Source organism: Schistocerca cancellata, chromosome 4 (assembly GCF_023864275.1).
Source record: "Schistocerca cancellata isolate TAMUIC-IGC-003103 chromosome 4, iqSchCanc2.1, whole genome shotgun sequence".
In the NCBI taxonomy this organism is placed as follows: Eukaryota; Metazoa; Arthropoda; class Insecta; order Orthoptera; family Acrididae; genus Schistocerca; species Schistocerca cancellata.
In genome coordinates, this window is record NC_064629.1 from 558,218,439 (window position 1) to 558,243,489 (window position 25,051).

Here is a 25,051-nt window from a genome sequence, read left to right on the forward strand (position 1 = left end):
AGGTATTGCTTCATTAAATAATTTGAATATCAACAAATTTTATCAGTAGTTGCGGCCTCTGAAAAACATTTTACACTTTTTAAACAAATGGCTTTAGTCACACGACATTTACAATTTCTGACATCACGATAATACGTAGCTAAATTTCTTACTGTATTTTGACAAATAATAAGTTCCGTTATCCGAAAAATTTAGGACGAGGAAAGCTTAATCTGAAATTAAATATTTTTAGCTAGTCCCGAAATAAAAAGTATATATTAAGAGCAATTAAAAAAAACAGACCGATATTTTTGTGGGGGTAGTGGAGTATCTTTCAAGTGTAATTTTACTACGTAGGTGTCCTATCCTATGTTGGCCAGGCCGTGAACGAAAGGGGCGAGGAGGTCAAACCTGGGAAAATGTCAATGTTTCAGAGGCTTTCTTCAGTTCTGTGTAAGTATCGTGTATTTCGTCTAATCCTTTATATTTGAAGCCCAGGTTTTCAGTTGTTATAAGATTTATTCGCTTATGGCATATGCAATATTATCGAGTTCTGCAGTCCCTTGCTCTAACCGAGGTTGAATGGTCGAGTAGAAAATTTTCATGAATAACGTTAAGGTGGAGGGAATGTATATAGTTGTATAATAAAATATCAATCTTTCAGTATTGTTTAATAAAATCATAATTTACACGATTCGTTTAATGCCGTGAGCAGTGAGTAATATTCCCAATTGAGCGACATGAATAGATTTAGCCTAAGTATACTGTTTGAACAAGGTAAACCCCCCAATGTGTTTCAATAATGATGCAACCGCCCCCCGTCCCCTCGGCCTCCGTGAGACAGAAGATTGACAACTTCCACTGTGGTATTAAATCGTTCTGAGAAAGGGGGGAGGGTGGTCGGCAGTTCGTGGGAGGAAACGACTAAGTTGTACATTTTATGTAATGTAATTGATGTGCGGAACTCCTTTCCAAAACTTGATGAATTCGGAGTTTGAGTTCTCACATTTACTCAACTGAGTAAATTGTATGTCTCAGTTCAGTTGGACGCCGTGTTTTCAAAGGGGTGGTAATTTTCCTCGGCTGCAATATTTATTTTGTATTTGGAGAAAGAATAACATTCCACTTGTGATGGTTCAGATATTCAGTTTTCTCTCATGGGAAATACCTAGTTACATTCTCAACCTAAGTTTTTAAATCAGCCAAGTCTGTTAGCTGTTAAATTTGTTATGCACATAAGTAAGTAACCCACCTTTTGCATTAGAAATAAAATGTGTAATGCTAGACACAAAGGGGAAAAGGTAGTTAATTATATTGACAAAAGTCGTTCCCGAAATAAGTATTTTGCATGTTTGGATTGCTTTGAACGCAAAGCAATAACATGTTGTTACTTTGTATATAATTTATTTTACAGGCCAGAAGTCTCATGTACCATTATTAGCTAATGTGAGATGTGTACAGAAAGCCTCTGGACTTTTACCTGAAGCAAGAGATGATTACCCAGAGAGAGACCTAAAAAATTTTCCTCGACCAGTGAGGGCTGAATTTCCAGGCAAAGTCCGTTTGGGATTCATCCCAGAGGAATGGTTCACTTTCTTCTACAAAAAGACTGGAGTCACAGGTAAGAGGTTAAATTCCTCTGTGTTCATTACTGGTTGGAAAATGTTAAGTGATTGTGGCTGGTTAAGGTGTTTCCTGATTTAACACTAATTGTGTTGACTGAGTGCATGTTTGAATGCTGTGGTATTTGTATAGATATTGTGCTGTTGTACTGTATCATCTTTCTCTTTGAATGACTCCACTCAGCTGATTATTTTATGACCTACAGGTAGAGTGATAGTGCCCTCAGTATTTTGATTGTTCTGGCAGAATGATAGGTTTTAGCGGGAGGTCTATGGCATAGTGACCCAGGAGAAATAATGTAGGTTAGATTTGAAACTTGCATAGCTGCATGAAAATCTGTTGTATGTAATCTTCTCAGAGCATTTTCAAACAATGGAAAATCCGGGATGGGATGTAACAATATTATGAACAGGATAGTTGCTACTCACCACGTAGCAGAGCTGGAGAGGCTGAGTCGCAGATAGTCACAACGAAAAGAATATCAGAGAAAGTGAGCTTTTGGCTAACAAGGCCTTCGTCGAAATCTCTCTCTCTCTCTCTCTCTCTCTCTCTCTCTCTAACGCACAGCTGCCCGAAACTGTGGTCATGTCTGTGAGAGTTGCATGCATGGTTGTGTTGTCTAATTTTGATGAAGGCCTTGTTGGCCGAAAGCTCACTTTCTGACAGTCTTTTCATTGCGTGTATCTGTGACTCACTATCTCCATTGTATGGTCAGTAGCAGCTGTCCTTTTCATATAATTGTCTGAGTATTTTATTGCATATTATGCACGCACATTATAGATAAATTAGCGAAAGTACAGGGCCTTTGCACTGTGTAACGCTCATTGTACAGTTTAACACGCACATCAAATTACAACATAATTTTGCATTTTTCATGCCTGCAAATAGTTGCAAGAGGTGAAATAAGCAAATAAAAAACCATGGAAATGTCACAGTACTTAACTCTGTTCTGAGTATTTGTCATACTGACATAGCCACAAAGCCACAGTACATGAATTATGTAGTATCTGAAGTAAGTTTTGTTACTGTTGGTTGAAAGAACTGTTAGTTTTTGCATATTCACGGTTACACTGATTTGATGTTAGTGAAGTGCTCAGTGACATTTGGATGGCATTAGGTGTTGGATTTGCTGTAGAATGTACTATCATTTAAACTGTGATTGAACAGTTAAGGTATTTGCTATTAAGTTTCTTTGTAATTTATAGAAGGGGATACTGGAAGCAGAGAAAGCAAGACCAGGCCTGCGTGAAAGACTGATATAATGAGAGCAGCAGTACAGAGAGAGAGCATGGTAGTTTCGCCCAACAGCCACTATACCCAGGCTATGTGCTTTGCACATAGCATATACCATCATCCTATACCCTCATCCTGAACTTCCTTTTCCAAGGAGTCACATAATATCTGTTGAACAGGAACAGTTTCATTTATTACAAGAACTATCCAAATATAACACAGCGAATTTTTGCAACCTTTACCAAAGGTGTTGTCCTCAGTCTGTAAGGTTGTCAGTGACCAAAGCATGTTTGCAACTAGCAAGAGTCTTTCTCTCTTTGAATTGTTTAAAGTAGGATATTATGGTTGCTAAATTCATAGTAAAATAATCAACCTTCTTTAAAAAATTGCTTTTAAATATCTCTGGGATTTTAAAATAGTGTTCTTGTAATTATCTGGATGTATTGAATTTTGAGGAAAGCTAATTCTAAGCTTGGGGGGTGATGTACAGAAACTATTTACTTCCAGCATGCTGGATGGAAACAAGGCAGCAACTTGAAATGATTCGGCAAAATTATTGAAGTTGCATAGAATTTAATCTTCATTAACTGAGGACTAATTTCGGACCTTTGCAGTTCTTTTTCAAACCATCTGCACAAGTAAAACATCATCCAAACCTAGTCTTCAGTTAATAAAGACAAACTTCTATGCAACTTCGACAGTTTTTACAATTTTGTCGAGTTGTAACTTGAGAGAATTTATGAAGTGACACAATGCATTGGCACCTCATATGAAATTTTGGTTTTATTCGGTTTTAAGGAAAGTAAATTTCAGATTGCTCAGTACATTTTCTTAAATTGTGCACAGTTGTTGTATATTTGGAAAGGCACAACAATTGTAGAAGTTTGAAATGTGCTGCAGTGCGGCCAAAAAAACAAATATCCCAAGTGAGTCTTTTCTCATATGCAGGAAAGATAAGTCAAAAATAAAATTGTCATATTTAAAGAACATTAGAAGGGCTTCTTTCTTATCACTGTATTTAAGAAAATGTTTATTTACTCTTTGCTGTGTAAAAGGAACAATGGAAAAATGACTTTACCATGTTGCCTTTGGTATTTTACTATTGCTTTATGCTTTACAATGTTAGGGATAGCAGTGTATGGACTGTGAATACAGATCTGATTGTCACTGTGCAGTTTCTAAAATATTTGTTTTGTGTTAATGTTTGTTGCCTGAAAGATATTGTGCTCAACAGGCAAAATAGATTATAGGCTCACCTTTGGAAGCATTTGAGTGTTCAGTTCACAGCAGTGCTGCTTTTATTGCAATAATTTCAGTGAACTTCCTCTCTTTCAATAATTCAGAATATAAATTTTGTGGAAAAATGGCTTCGCACAGAAAGTGCAAGGAAGATAGGGCCTAAAGTTTCTCTACTTCCACAACCAGATTTCAAAAATCTTAATTTATAACAAAACTCGATAAATAGTACCCAGCTACAGATAGTCTCTGTTCAGAATTATTGTGATATCGGTATATTCCGTGTTGCTTGGATTTTGTACACTTGGAATCTTTGAATTCGTTTCTCCAAAGGAGCGTTCTGATTTGCAATAAGAGATGTCTTAGCTGCCATATTTTAATCAGATTGTGAAAGAGATCAATGTGAAGTGTGCAAGTTTTGTAAACTATGTAAACTTTCACTTGAGACTAGATCACCTGTTTCAGCATTGAATGAGTATATTTAAATTGTGTACCATGATCCAGTGGGACACATATTCTTAGTGGTTTATAAAAAATTTAAACTGTATTGATATGAAAATAATTAGTATTGCTGTCTAAGTATATATGATTTAATTCAGAAAAAAATTAAAACTGAAAATAAACATGCTGAATAAATGGTATTTTTATTTTGTTAATATAAAATCAGGCATATCATTATACTTGTTGACCTGGTAAGTTGTTATATTACTACATAAAGGAAAAATGAGGAAAGTTACCATGCATATTTGCAATTAAATTACTTCTCCTAGACCAGTTATAAAGATGAGCTTTTAAATGTATTTATTTTTGCAGGCATTATACCAAAAAGTTTTTGGGGAGAATAAATGTGAAAAGGAGGGCCAAACAAGATGTGAACCTAAATGTTTATCGGGTCGACAGAAGCGTCCGATCCCATGCGTCGGCTTTGACCCGTGACGTAAGGGTGTTGTCGTGTGTGACGTCATGACGGCGCGGGGTTTGGTTTGAGTGTGGCTGTCTCCAGTTCTGTTTGATCTTGTTTTGTTTACTTTTCTGATCTGTTCGTTCTATCCCGTGAGATTTCTTTTTAAAGACAAAAAACACTAATCAGCTACTGAAGCATCTTTATCTTCTATGGGTTGCAGGGGTTATGACACCTGGGGAGGTGGGTGGGTATTCATGCATGGCTGTCTTCACTTACACGTTGTAGCTACGCAAGGCGTCTAAATTTGTTTATATTTAGTTTGCCCCCCCCCCCCCCCACCCAAAACACCCCATTTCCTGTGTTTGTCCCGTTAGTGTCATTAGGCTTCTTGTGGAAAGTGTGTGTGTTTGTTTTTGTTTCCGCCATATTTGTGACGTCATGGGTCAAAGGAGATGGGCGGGATCGGACGCTTCCGTATTTCCATGTTTATCATAATATTTGGTTATGTAGGGTTACTGAAAATTACTGTCTCCTCCAACTTAGGTGGATTTAACCAATCAGTTAAACAGGGAATGCAAATGTGAATCCAGATAATGTGAATTTGTTCTTGTTTTGAACAGTTGTAGATGCAGTTAACTAAATTCTAAGAAAAATAATCATCCAGCTGAGGATCAAATTTTAAATCATCAAATAAGCGTAGACTGTTCAATGCAGTAAGGTAAAACATTATATGTAAGAAATGCAATGAGTATAGTTTGCATTGGTCAGTGGACAGGCAGAGCAAGAAAGATGTTTACTTGTGCTCTCTGGAAATGGATGTGATTTTGTGCCTGAGGTTGGGCAAGAATTTGTTGTGGTGAAACTGCTTAAGTCGTGTGCTTTAATCATAATTAGTTTAAAATAAAAAAAATTTATTACATGGCATGGGTATAACTAATTTGTATGCTAAAAATTTCAGGCCCATATGTCTTTGGCTTGGGTTTAACAACCTATTTGTGCAGCAAAGAGATATACATCATGGAACATGAGTATTACAATGGTTTGTCATTTGCCATACTCATTATTTTTGCTGTGAAGAAGTTGGGTCCAAAAATTGCTGCATATGCAGATGCAGAAGTTGATGTAAGTACTTCTTTTTGATGGCTGCTGTTAATTTGCTGGTGAAGTAGAGAATTTCCTCTATGGGCTGCTGTTTGAACAATGAAACAATGAGAAATTTATAGTTTCAAAATGGTGAAAATGTTATATTACTGGTTGTTGAACTACACTATACTGTTGCAGTCCATTAAAAAAATTAAGGCAGTAGAGTTATGTTAAAGAAGTGGGTTTCAAATATCAGCTGCCATATTCATTTGTTTTCTGTTATTTCCTGTATACATAAATAATGCCTTCAGGCAGATACCACAATGGTTCCTTAGAGGCCATGGCTGGTTTCCTTTCCTGTTAAGTGTTCCAAGCTGGCATTCATGTTATCGTGACCCCCAACAACCTCCTTCCCTCCTGATTGTTACCTAAAATTGGTAAGCAATATGTGTGTAATATAATTTAAAAAATGGTGAGTCATTCACTGAATAGCACTTCACCTTGTTTCCAGCAACAAGTAGAGGTAATGTGTGACTGCCACTCAGTGACAGCAGTAAGTCCATTATATGAAATAAAGTGACTGTCATAGTAAGGGAGATCAGTCTTTGGTATTGGCAACTCAGTAGTGTTTTTTTCATTCATTACCTATTTCTTTTGTTACCTAGTGATGGCTGGAAGCCAGCCGATTAAGGACTGCACAAGCCACGATTCCACAATTAGAAAATAATGTGTGAAATGTAACAGTTCCCAGCATGTAACTGGTGCTGTTATTTCACTTTTTTATTAATTCATTTTTATTTCATTTGAAACCATGTGCAGTGGAATGTTTCAAGGGAGCCAAAAGTGTAAAATGTGATAGAGGAAGAAAAGCATAACATAACAAAGCCCATGAATTTGGTATTCACTGAGGAACTTCTTTGGGAAAGAAGAGGGCAAAAAGTGAGCCATTATTTCCTGTTGCTCAGTTTGTAAAGAGGAGTGCGACAACTTTGAAAGTAAGCAAAGGACAGTGTTGTAGTAATTAGGAAATACCAGTACAATATAAATTGTGGTGAGACTGGCGCAACAGGACTGCAAACACCAGGAAAAAAGTGGTAGCGGGTGAAGCAAGTAACAGCTTAGGATGACTTCCAGAAAAACACTATTCCAGGAAAGGCAACATCCCATGTTATTGAAATTGCTAACCACTTCAAAAAGGCTACGTTTCTGAAGGCAGCAAATGTTTGAACAGTTCTAAAAGATGTAGCCTTCCATTACTTGATTGGTAATGGAAAGGACAGATGTTGGATCATGGTGCAGAGTCCCATGAAGAACACAAAGGTGTGACATTTGAAAGTATTGTGTGGCTAGGTGAAACCTGGATTAATGCCAGTCATTAATTACATCGAGGGTGGAGTGATGTAAACCCCAGGAAGTTCAGTGCAAGGGTCTGTAAGAAAGAGGGCAAATTCTTTTACACATAAGAGCATTGGATGGCTTCATGCCAAACAGGGTTTCGGTACTGTGAAGAGATGGATAGGATAGTTATTGAGAAATAATTTGTAAAGTCATTTACTACAAATATGACAAAGCCTTCATTGTTTTGGATAATGCCTCGTATTATTCACCTGTTCATAAGAAAGCAACTTTGGCAACAAGGAAAGAAAATTAATCAACAGATCTACATCTTCATACGTACTCCGCAAGCCACTATACTGTGTGTGGCAGGGTGTACCCTGTACCTCTGCTGGTCATTTCCTTTCCTGTTCCACTTGCAAGTAGAGCGACGAAGTGAGTGTTTATGTGTGTCTGTATGAGCCCTGATTTCTCATATCTTACCTTTGTGGTCCTTAAACGAAATGTATGTTGGTTGCAGTAGAATCATTCTGCAGTCAGCTGCTAATGTTGCCTTACCTCCAGGAATTCCCCTTTAGAGCTCCCAAAGCATCACTGTAATACCTGAGAGGTGTTCAAATCTACTAGTAACAAATCTGGCAGCCCACCTCCGAATTGGTTCGATGTCTTCCTTTATTCTGACCTGGTACGGATCCCAAACACCCGAGCAGTACTTTGAATAGGATGCATTAGTGTCCTATATGCAGTATCCCTTACAGATGAACAACACGTTCCCAAAATTCTCTCAATAAACTAAGTTGACCATTCACCTCCCTCCGACAATCTTTACATGCTTGTTTCATTACATATCACTGTATCATTATGGCCAGATATTTGAACGATGTGACTGTATCAATTGGGGCACTACTAATGCTGTCACCTAACATTAAGGGGGTTTGTTTTTCCTACTGATCAACTCACATTTTCCTACATCACACCAACTAGAAATGTCATCTGTCTCCTTGGCAGCAAAAAGAAATGTAAGTACATATCTAAGAGGCTGCTGTGATTGCTCTAGTGGTGCAGAAGAAAATGATACAAAATCAGATTGTGACAAGTGATGTGTAGTGTTTCTCCATTACTTTAGCTGCAACACTTAAAGAATTGAAGTGGAGAGCATGCCACTGAGTGATCACATTCAGTATTTCCTTAAGATTACAACTGTTAAATTACATCTACATCTACATCTACATTTCTACTCCGCAAGCCACCCAACGGTGTGTGGCGGAGGGCACTTTACGTGCCACTGTCATTACCTCCCTTTCCTGTTCCAGTCGCGTATGGTTCGCGGGAAGAACGACTGTCTGAAAGCCTCTGTGCGCGCTCTAATCTCTCTAATTTTACATTCGTGATCTCCTCGGGAGGTATAAGTAGGGGGAAGCAATATATTCGATACCTCATCCAGAAACGCACCCTCTCGAAACCTGGCGAGCAAGCTACACCGCGAAGCAGAGCGCCTCTCTTGCAGAGTCCGCCACTTGAGTTTGTTAAACATCTCCGTAACGCTATCACGGTTACCAAATAACCCTGTGACGAAACGCGCCGCTCTTCTTTGAATCTTCTCTATCTCCTCCGTCAACCCGATCTGGTACGGATCCCACACTGATGAGCAATACTCAAGTATAGGTCGAACGAGTGTTTTGTAAGCCACCTCCTTTGTTGATGGACTACATTTTCTAAGGACTCTCCCAATGAATCTCAACCTGGTACCCGCCTTACCAACAATTAATTTTATATGATCATTCCACTTCAAATCGTTCCGCACGCATACTCCCAGATATTTTACAGAAGTAACTGCTACCAGTGTTTGTTCCGCTATCATATAATCATACAATAAAGGATCCTTCTTTCTATGTATTCGCAATACATTACATTTGTCTATGTTAAGGGTCAGTTGCCACTCCCTGCACCAAGTGCCTATCCGCTGCAGATCTTCCTGCATTTCGCTACAATTTTCTAATGCTGCAACTTCTCTGTATACTACAGCATCATCCGCGAAAAGCCGCATGGAACTTCAGACACTATCTACTAGGTCATTTATATATATTGTGAAAAGCAATGGTCCCATAACACTCCCCTGTGGCATGCCAGAGGTTACTTTGTCTGTAGAAGTCTCTCCATTGAGAACAACGTGCTGTGTTCTGTTAGCAAAAACTCTTCAATCCAGCCACACAGTTGGTCTGATATTCAGTAGGCACTTACTTTATCAGGCGACAGTGCGGAATTGTATCTAACGCCTTCCGGAAGTCAAGGAAAATAGCATCTACCTGGGAGCCTGTATCTAATATTTTCTGGGTCTCATGAACAAATAAAGCGAGTTGGGTCTCACACCATCGCTGTTTCCGGAATCCATGTTGATTCCTACATAGTACATTCTGAGTTTCCAAAAACGACATGATATTTGAGCAAAAAACATGTTCTAAAATTCTACAACAGATCGACGTCAGAGATATAGGTCTATAGTTTTGCGCATCTGCTCGACGACCCTTCTTGAAGACTGGGACTACCTGTGCTCTTTTCCAATCATTAGGAACCTTCCGTTCCTCTAGAGACTTGCGGTACACGGCTGTTAGAAGGGGGGCAAGTTCTTTCGCGTACTCTGTGTAGAATCGAATTGGTATCCCGTCAGGTCCAGTGGACTTTCCTCTGTTGAGTGATTCCAGTTGCTTTTCTATTCCTTGGACATTTATTTCGATGTCAGCCATTTTTTCGTTTGTGCGAGGATTTAGAGAAGGAACTGCAGTGCGGTCTTCCTCTGTGAAACAGCTTTGGAAAAAGGTGTTTAGTATTTCAGCTTTACGCTTGTCATCCTCTGTTTCAATGCCATCATCATCCCGGAGTGTCTGGATATGCTGTTTCGAGCCACTTACTGATTTAACGTAAGACCAGAACTTCCTAGGATTTTCTGTCAAGTCGGTACATAGAATTTTGCTTTCGAATTCACCAAACGCTTCACGCATAGCCCTCCTTACGCTAACTTTGACATCGTTTAGCTTCTGTTTGTCTGAGAGGTTTTGGCTGCGTTTAAACTTGCAGTGAAGCTCTCTTTGCTTTCGCAGTAGTTTCCTAACTTTGTTGTTGTACCACGGTGGGTTTTTCCCGTCCCTCACAGTTTTACTCGGCACGTACCTGTCTAAAACGCATTTTACGATTGCCTTGAACTTTTTCCATAAACACTCAACATTGTCAGTGTCGGAACAGAAATTTTCGTTTTGATCTGTTAGGTAGTCTGAAATCTGCCTTCTATTACTCTTGCTAAACAGATAAACCTTCCGCCCTTTTTTTATATTCCTATTAACTTCCAAATTCAGGGATGCTGCAACGGCCTTATGATCACTGATTCCCTGTTCTGCACTTACAGAGTCGAAAAGTTCGGGTCTGTTTGTTACCAGTAGGTCCAAGATGTTATCTCCACGAGTCGGTTCTCTGTTTAATTGCTCGAGGTAATTTTCGGATAGTGCACTCAGTATAATGTCACTCGATGCTCTGTCCCTACCACCCGTCCTAAACATCTGAGTGTCCCAGTCTATATCTGGTAAATTGAAATCTCCACCTAAGACCATAACATGCTGAGAAAATTTATGTGAAATGTATTCCAAATTTTCTCTCAGTTGTTCTGCCACTAATGCTGCTGAGTCGGGGGGTCGGTAAAAGGAGCCAATTATTAACCTAGCTCGGTTGTTGAGTGTAACCTCCACCCATAATAATTCACAGGAACTATCCACTTCTACTTCACTACAGGATAAACTACTACTAACAGCGACGAACACTCCACCACCGGTTGCATGCAATCTATCCTTTCTAAACACCGTCTGTACCTTTGTAAAAATTTCGGCAGAATTTATCTCTGGCTTCAGCCAGCTTTCTGTACCTATAACGATTTCAGCTTCAGTGCTTTCTATCAGCGCTTGAAGTTCCGGTACTTTACCAACGCAGCTTCGACAGTTTACAACTACAATACCGATTGCTGCTTGGTCCCCGCATGTTCTGACTTTGCCCCGCACCCGTTGAGGCTGTTGCCCTTTCTGTACTTGCCCGAGGCCATCTAACCTAAAAAACCGCCCAGCCCACGCCACACAACCCCTGCTACCCGTGTAGCCGCTTGTTGCGTGTAGTGGACTCCTGACCTATCCAGCGGAACCCGAAACCCCACCACCCTATGGCGCAAGTCGAGGAATCTGCAGCCCACAAGGTCGCAGAACCGTCTCAGCCTCTGATTCAGACCCTCCACTCGGCTCTGTACCAAAGGTCCGCAGTCAGTCCTGTCGACGATGCTGCAGATGGTGAGCTCTGCTTTCATCCCGCTAGCGAGACTGGCAGTCTTCACCAAATCAGATAGCCGCCGGAAGCCAGAGAGGATTTCCTCCGATCCATAGCGACACACATCATTGGTGCCGACATGAGCGACCACCTGCAGATGGGTGCACCCTGTACCCTTCATGGCATCCGGAAGGACCCTTTCCACATCTGGAATGACTCCCCCCGGTATGCACACGGAGTGCACTTTGGTCTTCTTCCCCTCCCTTGCTGCCATATCCCTAAGGGGCCCCATTACGCGCCTGACGTTGGAGCTCCCAACTACCAGTAAGCCCACCCTCTGCGACCGCCCGGATCTTGCAGACTGAGGGGCGACCTCTGGAACAGGACAGGCAGCCATGTCAGGCCGAAGATCAGTATCAGCCTGAGTATCAGCCAGAGACAGAGCCTGAAACCGGTTCGTCAGACAAACTGGAGAGGCCTTCCGTTCAGCCCTCCGGAATGTCTTTTGCCCCCTGCCACACCTTGAGACGACCTCCCACTCTACCACAGGTAAGGGATCAGCCTCAATGCGGGCAGTATCCCGGGCAACCACAGTCGTAGCCCGATCGGGGGATGTGTGGGACGAGCTGGCCGTCCCCGACAAACTCCCATCCGGACCCCCACAGTGATGCCCATTGGCAACAGCCTCAAGCTGTGTGACCGAAGTCAACACTGCCTGAAGCTGGGAGCGAAGGGATGCCAACTCAGCCTGCATCCGAACACAGCAGTTGCAGTCCCTATCCATGCTAAAAACTTGTGCAAAGAACGTCTGAACTAATCTACACAGAGCGCAAACAAATCGACACAAAATTTAAACGGTTATTAAAATACGAGATTGCCTAGTAAATGCAGTAACTTGTGCACTGCTGACACACTGCTCGGCGGCGGAAGGAGACTACGCGAATTTACACTATTCAGGTACTAAAACGCGATGCTACAACTCTCAAATACTATAATACGCCCGAAATTTATGAATTTAACAATGCAAGTACCAAAAACACGCAAATAAACTAAGAATTAAACTATGTAACAAATGAGTGTGCTAGGAGTATACGACTTGCTGCTGCAGCTGCTTATCCAACGGCGGCAGGGAGCAAATTATTGATAAATCATTCTGTCACTCATTGTAGAGAAAATTAATAACCCAAATTTTTAGTAACAAACAAACTAAATATTAAACGATGATGCAAAAGTAGTTTGCAATTATATTGTGAAGTGTGTGACAAATAAGTTATCTCCAGATTTTAGAGTTCATGTATTGGAATACTGTTCACTGCCCCCACCCCCACCCCCACCCCCCCAAAAAAAGAAATGTGTGATTTTTACAAAATTCATACTTTTCCTGTATAAAAAAAATGTAACTCTCAGGGTGAGTTTACTAATATTCGTAATTGTTATTGAATCGTGAAATTTCATCGTGCCTTTTTCTTCACGAAGGCAGAGATTTGTGTACAATCTTACAATGATTGTTTTTCCTGCATAACAAACTACGTGTCAAAAATAGCACCGAAATTGGAGAACAAGAATTTGATAATAAACATATCAAATTTGGTAAGGAACAAACTGAAATTTACAAAAAAAGCAGTGACATTGGAAAGAACAAATTTGGCAAAGAGACACTGATGCCAGCAGATAAAGACCAAATCTGGAAAAATTTAACTCTGGATGTGACAAAAAGAGTATCATTAAATCTAAGAGGTTGAAAAGTAGCAACAAATTTGGCACAAAGTTGTACTGAGTTTAGCAAACTGCCAAGGAATAACACCAAAATTGCCTTGGAATAACAATAAAATGCTATAAAAATCACGAAATTACCCATAAAAAATGATTACTTGTCCCTAATTATACAACTTACTGTTGTGTGCTTTAAGCTGCTAAGGACTAGAACAAAAAAAATTATACTCCGTAGAGAGGCATTTTCCGACAAGATTGTAATAAATCTTCAGGTTCTCAGTCAATGTATTAGATTGTAAATCCTGTTCATATTCTTAGGATTACTTGTAATTTAAACTTATGCCTGAAATTTTTATTTTTCTGTAGTAATGCTTCTTTCACATTCAAGGAAATAAAACAGCTTATTCTTTAGCTCAAGGAAAGTGTTCCTTGGTCCCAGGCAATAGTGTAGTATGAACTTCATAATGTGTAAGAACAATGATAATGTGACTAAACTAATTGTGAGTCATGCAAAAAACTCATTTTTAATGTTTGTTTATTCTGGAATATACCGTAACTCAGAATCCAGAATATGCAGGTAACATTATCGAATGTTACTTGGCATTACTTCGTTGTTCTTCACAAGGTTGTTACAGTTTTCATTTCATCATGTGTTAGCATGAAACAATGGTAGTCCAACTGCCAATATACGTGGAAAATAGGCTGGTTGTTTGACTGCATGGGTTTTCTGGATCTGACGTGATGATGTGGGTGAATGGTGATCCTTTGATCTTTGATAGTTTTCACGTTGAATGTGGTGGTGTGGAATACTGGTTTACCGACAGCTGTAAACATTTTATAGGTAGGGTGTCACAATTACAGAACAGTGTTCTTCTGTCTTTGAGTAATGAGGTTTACTAAAGAGGAATTCCAGTTTTCTTTTTTCTGCCAAGTATTTTATGTGAAAATCATGATTCTGAAATGTGAATTTAACTTGTAGAAGAAAGTCTGTTGCATAAATATTCTCTTAATATGTAATTAGGTTCTCAGGTACTTCTATGTTCAGAAACTTGTGTAAATCCTCATTTGGTCATCCAGTTTTATTTTCATAATGTTACCAAATCCTAGTGTTCCCTCCATTTCCTTCCCCAAAAGAGTTGGCACTAAATCTCTAATAAGTTTGTGAACAGGACATTAAACTATGCTCTTAGTGCCTTTAATCTTCTGCAACTAAATGTTTCTGTTGCAAAAGATTATCAACACTTTTTATCTAAAAGGTGGATAGATGATTACGGTGCTTATTAGAATGGATTATTTTCCCAATGCACTGTGATTTCAACACTAGGGTAGCATTTGATAAGTTCTTTCCCAAGTCATCTCTTGTTAATTTTACTTGCGTTTTTTCCAGAAAGAAGAAGCAGAATGGAAGGAAGCAAGAAATTCTGGTATAAGAACATATGAAGAAGCAGTTGAAGAGGAAAAGAAGGCTCAATGGCGTGCAGAGGGGCAGACACTTCTTATGCAGGCAAAGAAAGACAATGTTGCTTTGCAGTTGGAGGCTGCTTTCAGAGAACGACAAATGATGGTCTACAATGAGGTAAATTTATATTTGTTTTAGCTGTCACCATTAAGAACTACATACTGCCATAAGTTGAGTGCCAGGATGCAGAGAAAGCACTTAAATTAGTGCACAATATTTCGTAGAAATTGTAATTAGGTGTTCATTTTGAACTATGTGATTGGGGAGTTTGATCAGCAGATTTAACCTTGAGAAGAGGTTTCATTTAGAAATTGCTTGGGTAAATTTTATGTGGTGTTCGTGTCAATGTAAAGTAATGGTACACGAATGTTGTGCAATAATCTGTCCTGATAACTGTTAAAATTGAGCTGCCCCGTCAATGACTTGCACAATTGCTACTTCTGGACATGAAAATTCATTTTCAGTTCTTCCTGGATCACAAGACATTGCTACTTACAGCCATGCCTGCAATAGAGGTAAAAGTAAATGTACATTGTCGGTGCAGTTCAGTAGAGTGTACTGTCTTTTCAATTGTGAACAGAGCAGTGCAGATTATCTACACATTTCAGATTAACATGCCTTGAAGGTCATGTCAAGCTTAAACAGCATGTGCAGTGTCACTTAATGGGAAGAAGGGTTTACTGCAACTGCCTCACAAGTAATTGTGGCCTCGATGTGTTACAGACTCAAAACAAAGCCCCCAGTACTGTGGTATGTGCAGTAGACGAACAGGGACACCTGGAATGAAAAAGTCCATAGTGTAGGTTTTTCCTCAAATGACTGCAATATTTTTGTAATATGATGATTGCAGAAGACTGTAGAAGCTGTGAGATGAGTGTATCTCAGGCATGTAGTTCCAAATGTTCGCAGCGTGGAGGTGGGTCTGTCATGGTTTGTGCTGGTATCATTCATGGGGCTTTGGGCGTATCTCATCACTATTTGGGGATGTAAGTTTAGGGACAAGATACTCAGCCCTTCAGTAAACATTTTGGTGATGACATTGTCTTTAAAAATGACACTGCTCAAGTGCAACTTGACCAACTTAAGACTAGCTGCCTCCAGGAGGCAGGAATGCATAAAATGTAATGGCTTGTGGAATCTAACATGAACCCAAATGAGCATGCTTGAGATAAGTTGAAATTTGCAGTGAATTGTTGCAAGAAGGCTTCACACTGGATGATCTGATGAGTACTTCTATTAGACGGTGTGATAAGTATGAAAATCCATCCATTGTTGTGATGTTATGCAGAGCATGCTAAGAGATATCAAAGCATGTTACAAATTACAGATTGCAGCAACATGGTAGTAAATGTTTCTCAGCAGTATATTTTGATTTTGCAGATGTACACCACTGGATAACTCGCCTCTCCTTTGCCCACAGAAAAATTAATCTAGTTTCATAAGACTTATTTCATGGCCTGTTCCTCTTGAAGTTACATTCCCACACTTTTGCAAGCATGCAAGTGATGGAAATACTCATTTGAGTACTTCATATTATACCCACTGGCATTCAATACAAAGATAAATTTCAAAACAAAAGGAACAAGACTGATGGCGCACATATGGTATAATTTGATGAAAAAAGTGCATTAAATGGAGTAATGAGATGCATGTTCAATTCTGCTGGCTGTTGAACACATTGTCTTCATATAAATATAAGTGGGTGATATTGGACTTGCCAACTTTGACAGATTTGGATGGCACAAACACACAGAAATTGAAGATTTTATCAGCCAGTCAGATCTAGCAATTCTAAATATAAGTGTACAAATTATCTAGTGGGCAATCACTTTGTTGAGATTTTAGTAACCAAGGAACGGAAAGGTTATTAACAATATTATTCTTGAAAGACTAGATGATTATTTTTCCATGGCCATAGGATTTTGCATAGTGTGTGTGTGTGTGTGTGTGTGTGTGTGTGTGTGTGTGTGTGTGTGTGTGTGTGTGTGTGTGTGGTCCACTCCTGGTGAAATTAGCATTCATTAAGGGAAAGGAGAGGAAACCAAATTTGTACTGAGGAATTGAGAAATAAGCTACGAAAAAAGTAAATTGAATAATTACAGTGAAGTGTTCAGTGAAATCTGTTCTTATTTCTGAATGAATGTGAAGTAATGAATGCTTGTGAAGCCATTTCAGATGATAAACATGTATACAGGGTGAACAGCGTGTGCACCTTCTGTGGAAACACAAATTTATTAAACATGTGCAATATATAGTGCAAAATGTATCGTGACATAACCACAAATCGGTGTGTCTCAATGTAATTGCCCTCCAAGTTTGGACATAGCTCTCAGTGCTATTTCACAGATTCAAACACTGTGCAACACACCTGGTACTTCATACATAGTGCATTGTCAAGCAAGCATGGTTCATCCATACCTCTATGCTAAACTTAGTCACTTTAATTTGCCGGTGCCCTACACTGGACAGTACTCTCTTCAGCTTATTAGTCATACTTCTGCCAGGAGATTCATCTGAACATGGCTATTGACACATTGGGATATTAGTGGAATGTAACCACAAGATGGTGATTCGTACAAATTTGTTGAATGCAAAAACCAGTGGATGAAAGCACTGTTCGAACAATTTATCATAATCAAAGCAAAGACTGGAACATCATGCAGGAAAGCTATTTTACCTGCAACACTAGTGGTGTAATTTGATTTAGATTGATTCATACTAACGAGCACAGTTCTCCTATTGGGTCAGGCATACAGCACTGAAATCATTCAAATGTCGAGTATCTACAGATAATGTTCTACTCTCTCAGATGACATTGTGAAGATGTGAAGAAAAACCACAGGCCTGTGGTCTTAGCTATTCATGACCACCTTGCTGATCTTTGTTCTGTTGCCTGCTGAGTTGTCTTTCTCTGGGTCCCAAGTTGTGTGGATATCCTGAGGAATGAACTAGCAGACTGGCTAGAGGAGCTTCTACTTGCTCCCAGCTGTGGATTTGCAGGTGCACATGAGATCTCTGCTTACTCATAAATAGATCATTATTTGGTGGCTTACTGGCTCATCTGATAATCACTGCACAATTAAGGAGAGCACTGCTGCATTGTGCTCTTCCTTCAACTGCTCCCAGAAGGAATCTATAGTCCTATGTCATCGCTACATCAGTCACACCAGTTTAACCCATTGTTCTGTTTTGTATAATGAGCCGCCCCCCTCCCCATTTTGGTTGTGGAGCCTTACAGACAGTGGCTCATATCTTAGTAGAATGCCCTCTCCTTTTGGTCCTTGATGCTAAGTAAGGCTTTCTGGGCTCATTGCCTCCAATAGTGGTGAACGATTCATAGTTGGTGACCTGCTTCATAGTTTTCCTTGAATGTGGTTTTTATTCTGAGTTGGCATGTTTTAATCTACTTTCTCCAATTCGTGGTTGGATGATACAGCAATTAGTGATATTTGTTTTAGAGAGATAGTCTCGGCTGCAAAACACACACTTATTTTATATTTCCAATAACGTGTTTCACCTTGGTTAAGGCATCTTCAGATTGACTGGCACGATAGGTGTTAAACCCACAAATCGCCATCAGTGCAAATGTCTTAGCAGGCAAACACCATTGTCAGTATTTTAAGATCATTGTGTGGTGTTCTGAGATAAAATATTGAGGGCACATGAGAATTCATGTTTAAAATACATATAATACCTCAGTAGACAGTTGCCCTTGTTCTACATCTACATTTATACTCCACAAGCCACCCAATGGTGTGTGGCAGAGGGCACTTTATGTGCCACTGTCATTACCTGCCTTTCCTGTTCCAGTCGCGTATGGTTCGCGGGAAGAACGCCTGCCAGAAAGCCTCCGTGCGCGTTCAAATCTTATAAATTTTACATTCGTGATCTACTCGGGAGGTATAACTAGGGGGAAGCAATATATTTGATACCTCATCCAGAAACGCACCCTCTCGAAACCTGGACAGCAAGCTACACTGCGATGCAGAGCGCCTCTCTTGCAGAGTCTGCCACTGGAGTTTGCTAAAGATCTCCGTAACGCCATCACGCTTACCCAATAAACCTGTGATGAGACGTGCCGCTCGTCTTTGGATCTTCTCTATCTCCTCCATGAACCCAATCTGGTATGGATCCCACACTGATGAGCAATACTCTAGTATAGGTCGAATGAGTGTTTTGTAAGCCACCTCCTTTGTTGATGGACTACATTTTCTAAGGACTCTCCCAATGAATCTTAACCTGGTACCCGCCTTACCAACAATTAATTTTATATGATCATTCCACTTCAGATTGTTCCTTACGCGTACTCCCAGATATTTTACAGATGTAATTGCTACCAGTGTTTGTTCTGCTATCATATAATCATAAAATAAAGGATCCTTCTTTCTACGTATTCGCAATACATTACATTTGTCTATGTTAAGGGTCAGTTGCCACTCCCTGCACCAAGTGCCTATCCGCTGCAGATCTTCCTGCATTTCGCTACAATTTTCTAATGCTGCAACTTCTCTGTATACTACAGCATCATCCGCGAAAAGCCGCATGGAACTTCAGACACTATCTACTAGGTCATTTATATATATTGTGAAAAGCAATGGTCCCATAACACTCCCCTGTGGCATGCCAGAGGTTACTTTGTCTGTAGAAGTCTCTCCATTGAGAACAACGTGCTGTGTTCTGTTAGCAAAAACTCTTCAATCCAGCCACACAGTTGGTCTGATATTCAGTAGGCACTTACTTTATCAGGCGACAGTGCGGAATTGTATCTAACGCCTTCCGGAAGTCAAGGAAAATAGCATCTACCTGGGAGCCTGTATCTAATATTTTCTGGGTCTCATGAACAAATAAAGCGAGTTGGGTCTCACACCATCGCTGTTTCCGGAATCCATGTTGATTCCTACATAGTACATTCTGAGTTTCCAAAAACGACATGATATTTGAGCAAAAAACATGTTCTAAAATTCTACAACAGATCGACGTCAGAGATATAGGTCTATAGTTTTGCGCATCTGCTCGACGACCCTTCTTGAAGACTGGGACTACCTGTGCTCTTTTCCAATCATTTGGAACCTTCCGTTCCTCTAGAGACTTGCGGTACACGGCTGTTAGAAGGGGGGCAAGTTCTTTCGCGTACTCTGTGTAGAATCGAATTGGTATCCCGTCAGGTCCAGTGGACTTTCCTCTGTTGAGTGATTCCAGTTGCTTTTCTATTCCTTGGACATTTATTTCGATGTCAGCCATTTTTTCGTTTGTGCGAGGATTTAGAGAAGGAACTGCAGTGCGGTCTTCCTCTGTGAAACAGCTTTGGAAAAAGGTGTTTAGTATTTCAGCTTTACACTTGTCATCCTCTGTTTCAATGCCATCATCATCCCGGAGTGTCTGGATATGCTGTTTCGAGCCACTTACTGATTTAACGTAAGACCAGAACTTCCTAGGATTTTCTGTCAAGTCGGTACATAGAATTTTACTTTCGAATTCACTGAATGCTTCACGCATAGCCCTCCTTAAGCTAACTTTGACATCGTTTAGCTCCTGTTTGTCTGAAAGGTTTTGGCTGTGTTTAAACTTGCAGGGAAGCTCTCTTTGCTTTCGCAGTAGTTTCCTAACTTTGTTGTTGAACCACGGTGGGTTTTTCCCGTCCCTCACGGTCTTACTCGGCATGTACCTGTCTAAAATGCATTTTACGATTGCCTTGAACTTTTCCATAAACACTTAACATTGTCAGTGTCGGAACAGAAATTTTCATTTTGATCTTTTAGGTAGTCTGAAATCTGCCTTCTATTAATCTTCCTAAACAGATAAACCTTCCTCCCTTTTTTTTGTATTCCTATTTACTTCCATATTCAGGGATGCTAAAACGGCCTTATGGTCACTGATTCCCTGTTGTGCACATACAGAGTTGAAAAGTTTGGGTCTGTTTGTTATCAGTAGGTCCAAGATGTTATCTCCATGAGTCGGTTCTCTGTTTAATTGCTCGAGGTAATTTTCGGATAGTGCACTCAGTATAGTGTGTCTCGATGCTCTGTCCCTACCACCTGTCCTAAACATCTGAGTGTCCCAGTCTATATCTGGTAAATTGAAATCTCCACCTAAGACTACAACCAGCTGAGGAAATTTATGTGAAATGTATTCCAGATTTCATCTGTTGTTCTGCCACTAATGCTGCTGAGTTGGGAGGTTGGTAAAAGGAGCCAATTATTAACCTAGCTCGGTTGTTGAGTGTAACCTCCACCCATAATAATTCACATGAACTATCCACTTCTACTTCACTACAGGATCAACCACTACTGACAGCGACAAACACACCACCACCGATTGCATGCACTGTATCCTTTCTAAACACCGTCTGTGCCTTTGTAAAAATTTCAGCAGAATTTCTCTCTGGCTTCAGCCAGCTTCTGTACCTATAATGATTTCAGCTTCGGTGCTTTCTATCAGCTCTTGAAGTTCTGGTACTTCACCAATGCAGCTTCGACAGTTTACAATTAAGATACTGATTGCTGCTTGGTCCTCGCATGTCCTGACTTTGCCCCACACCCTTTGAGGCTGTTGCCCTTCCTGTACTTGCCCGAGGCCATCTAACCTAAAAAAACCGCCTAGTGCACGCCACACAACCCCTGCTACCCGTGTAGCTGCATGCTGTGTGTAGTGGATTCCTGACCTATCCAGCGGAACCCGAAACCCCACCACCTATGGCGCAAGTCGAGGAATCTGCAGCCCACACAGTTGCAGAACCGTCTCAGCCTCTGATTCAGGCTCTCCACTCGGCTCTGTACCAAAGGTCCGCAGTCAGTCCTGTCGACGATGCTGCAGATGGTGAGCTCTGCTTGCATCCTGCTAGTGAGACTGGCAGTCTTCACCAAATCATATAGCCGCTGGAAGCCAGAGAGGATTTCCTCCGATCCATAGTGACACACATCATTGGTGCCGACATGAGCGACCACCTGCTGATGGGTGCACCCTGTACCCTTCATGGCATCCGGAAGGACCCTTTCCACATCTGGAATGACTCCTCCTGGTATGCACATGGAGTGCACGTTGGTTTCCTGCCCCTCTCTTGCTGCCATATCCCTAAGGGACCCCATTACGCACCTGACGTTGGAGCTCCCAACTACCAGTAAGCCCACCCTCTGCGACCGCCCGGATGTTGCAGACTGAGGGGCAACCTCTGGAACAGGACAAGCAGCCATGTCTGGCCGAAGATCAGTATCAGCCGGAGACAGAGCCTGAAACCGGTTCATCAGACAAATTGGAGAGGCCTTCCGTTGAGTTTTGAGACTTTGTGCAGTGGCCTTGTAGAGCATATAGCATAGTCCAAAGAATACCAAAAATGGAATCAGGCCTACAGAAATGTTTCACAAAAAGTAAACATGTAAGAAATGCTGTTGTACATGTGCCACAGTTATTTTAATATATTGGCAATGGTGTTCGCCTACTAAGACACCTGTGGATGGCAGCTTATGTGTTCTGCAGCTGTTGTCACCCAATCTGAAGATGCCTTAAACAAGGTGAAAAGTGTTATTGGCAAAATATAAAATAATAAAGCCTGTTTTGTAGCCAAGACTGTTTCAGCCAGCCTCCAGAAAAGGAGCCGGAGCAGGGTGGTTGGGGATGGGGTCTCTCTCACTATCACTAGGTCTGGGGGCTCCTGACCCCAGTTCTTTGACGTGGCTACTCTTTCATCCCTCTTTTACTCTGTTCAGCCATTTTTGATTCAGTTTCCCTCCTCCTTGTTGAACTCAATTCACTACACTTGGCGTTTCACTCTTTTGAACAGCGGACACTTGTGACTGTAATGGATCAGGGCGTGGGACTGCTGTGAGTGGCATATCGCCTGTCACATGCAGAGCCCTGGGGACGCCCTTCTGCTGAATTCCCTATTTCCTTCATCTTGCTTTTATTATTCACGATGGAAAAGATGTCCTTCATGTTTTTAGCTTTATTACTGTTACTGTTATGAATCTCCTGACTAGATGAGAAATTTCAAGTAGTAAAGGGTACATAAGACACAATAATGTTTATTGCATATCTACATTTTGTAACTGTGTGGCCATCTTCACTGCAAAAAAAAAAAAAAAAAAAAGTGGGAAGAACCGATTAAAATACGGCATCATCATCTCATATTAAATTTATAGGTGCATAGGCATTAGATTAGAGTCGGTCATAAAATACATGCCAGTAAATGTAAGTTAAAAAAAACTTAAGAAAAGACAGCTTGCTACTTACCATAAAGATTACATATTAGGTTGCGGAAAGGCACAGTTACTATGCTTACACAACGCTTTCAGCCACAGCCTTTGTCAGAAAAAGAGAAACACACACCATTCATTCACATGAGCAAGTGCAAGTGCGTGCGCACACGCACTATAGCTATCTCCGGAATTGGTCGGAATGCATTTATCATGTGAGAATTCATTTATCGTGCGGGATGGAAGCAGCAATTTGGAGGAGGTGGGGAAGGGGAAGAGATAGTATATGTGTGGGAGGAGAGAGGAGTGCTGTCTGGCAGTGTGAAGGACTAGGATGCCAACAAGTGTGACATCAGGAGGCTGTGGGGTAGTGTGGTGGGAAAAACAGAGTGAAAAAGGGGAGGAGTGGGGAAAGATTGGCAGGTGTGTTGTCAAAGGACAGTAAACAAGAGGGTGGGAGATGAAAATGGTGAGGTGGTGATAAGATAGATGGTGGAAGCTGCCAGTTGGAGTGTATGTAACTGTAGGTTGAGGTTGGGATAGTTATGGGAGTGGAGAATGTGTTGCAAGGATGACTCCCATCTGCACAGTTAAGCTGGTGGTGGGGGGGAGGGCCCAGATGGCTCAGGTACAGCAGCAGCCATTGAAATCGAGCATTTTATGTTCAGCTGCATGTTACGGCACAGGGTGTTCTACTTCGCTCTTGGCCACAGTTTGGTGGTGGCTGTTCATCCTGGTAGATGGCTAGTTAGTAGTGATACCAATATAAAAAGTTGTTTAGTGATTGCAGCCCAATCCACCCAGCACTTTCTATTCCAGTCCTGTCACAGGTTTATCATATCCCATCAGGGGGAGGGCCACACAACTTTTTATGTTGGTATCATTACCAACCAGCTATCCACCAGTATGAACAGTCACCACCAGACTGTGACAAAGAGCAAAGCAGACCACTCTGTGCCATAACATGCAGCTGAACATAACATGTCTGATTTCAGTGGCTGCCTCCCTACCTGAGCCATCTGGATCATCCCCTCCACCACCAGCTTTCCTGGACTGTGCAGATGGGAGCATCTGAACAACACATTCTCCACTCCCATAATTACCCCAAACTCAGCCTATGGTAACACACTGTTCACACATCTCCATCCAGCAGTTTCCACCCTCTGTTCTATCACCACCTCACCATTCTCATCTCCCACCATCTTTGTTTGCTGCCCTCTGCCAATGCCCATGTCCGTTTTACCCCCTCCTCTCCTTTTTTGCTCTGTTTTTCCCACCACCCTGTCTCACAACCTTCTGATGCTGTGCCTGTTGGAATTCTAGTCCCTGCACACTCAACCAGACACTGCTCCCCCCCCTCCCCCCCCCCCCCCCCCCCCCCTTGTCCATCTGTCTGTACACTGCTAGCCCTTCCCTCCCCCCTCCAGATTGCTGCTTCTACCTCACACACGATAGATGCATTCTGGTCCAAGCTGCCAGAGTTAGCGGTCATGTGTGTGTGTGTGTGTGTGTGTGTGTGTGTGTGTGTGTGTGTGTGTGTGTGTGTGTGTGTGTGTGTGTGTGGTGTGCTTGCTCGTGTGAATGAATGGTGTGTTTATCTTTCTTCTGAAGGAGGTTGTGGCTGAAAGCTTTGTGTAAGTGTCTTTTGATTGTGCATGTATGCTACTTAATGTGTCACCTTCAAGGTAAGCAGCACTCTATCTATTCCCACACTGTTGATCATCCTACCTGCAGTTTCCAGTGTTTAAAAGTATTTGTATATGCACATAGTCCCAAATGGGCTATTCATGTCAGAGGTTGAGTCCACACTTAGGCCACTGTTCACAATTGCAACACAGCTGGCTTTAGTGTACATCATACCATTCTAAAGTGCCATCCTTACATGCATGATACTTTGGCAGCGTGTATTTACTTTATTTTATACTTCTGTAAATGTGGGTACATAAAACAAATGAGGTGGTTGTAACGAAAAGTAGTGACAAATGTTTTATAGTTATA

The 25,051-nt window shown here is 41.1% G+C and overlaps 1 protein-coding gene across 1 annotated transcript in view; it reads left to right on the forward strand.

Moving 5' to 3' along the window:
* Window positions 1-281: 281 nt before the first annotated feature.
* The window catches only part of LOC126183864 (ATP synthase subunit b, mitochondrial-like), a 37,091-nt gene continuing 12,321 nt past the window's right edge, over window positions 282-25,051 (forward strand). The window contains exons 1-4 of the mRNA XM_049926157.1: window positions 282-432; window positions 1,394-1,600; window positions 5,934-6,097; window positions 14,793-14,981. Coding sequence (XP_049782114.1) covers window positions 399-432; window positions 1,394-1,600; window positions 5,934-6,097; window positions 14,793-14,981 — 594 coding nt within the window. The 5' untranslated portion in view covers window positions 282-398. The remainder of the gene's footprint in view (window positions 433-1,393; window positions 1,601-5,933; window positions 6,098-14,792; window positions 14,982-25,051) is intronic.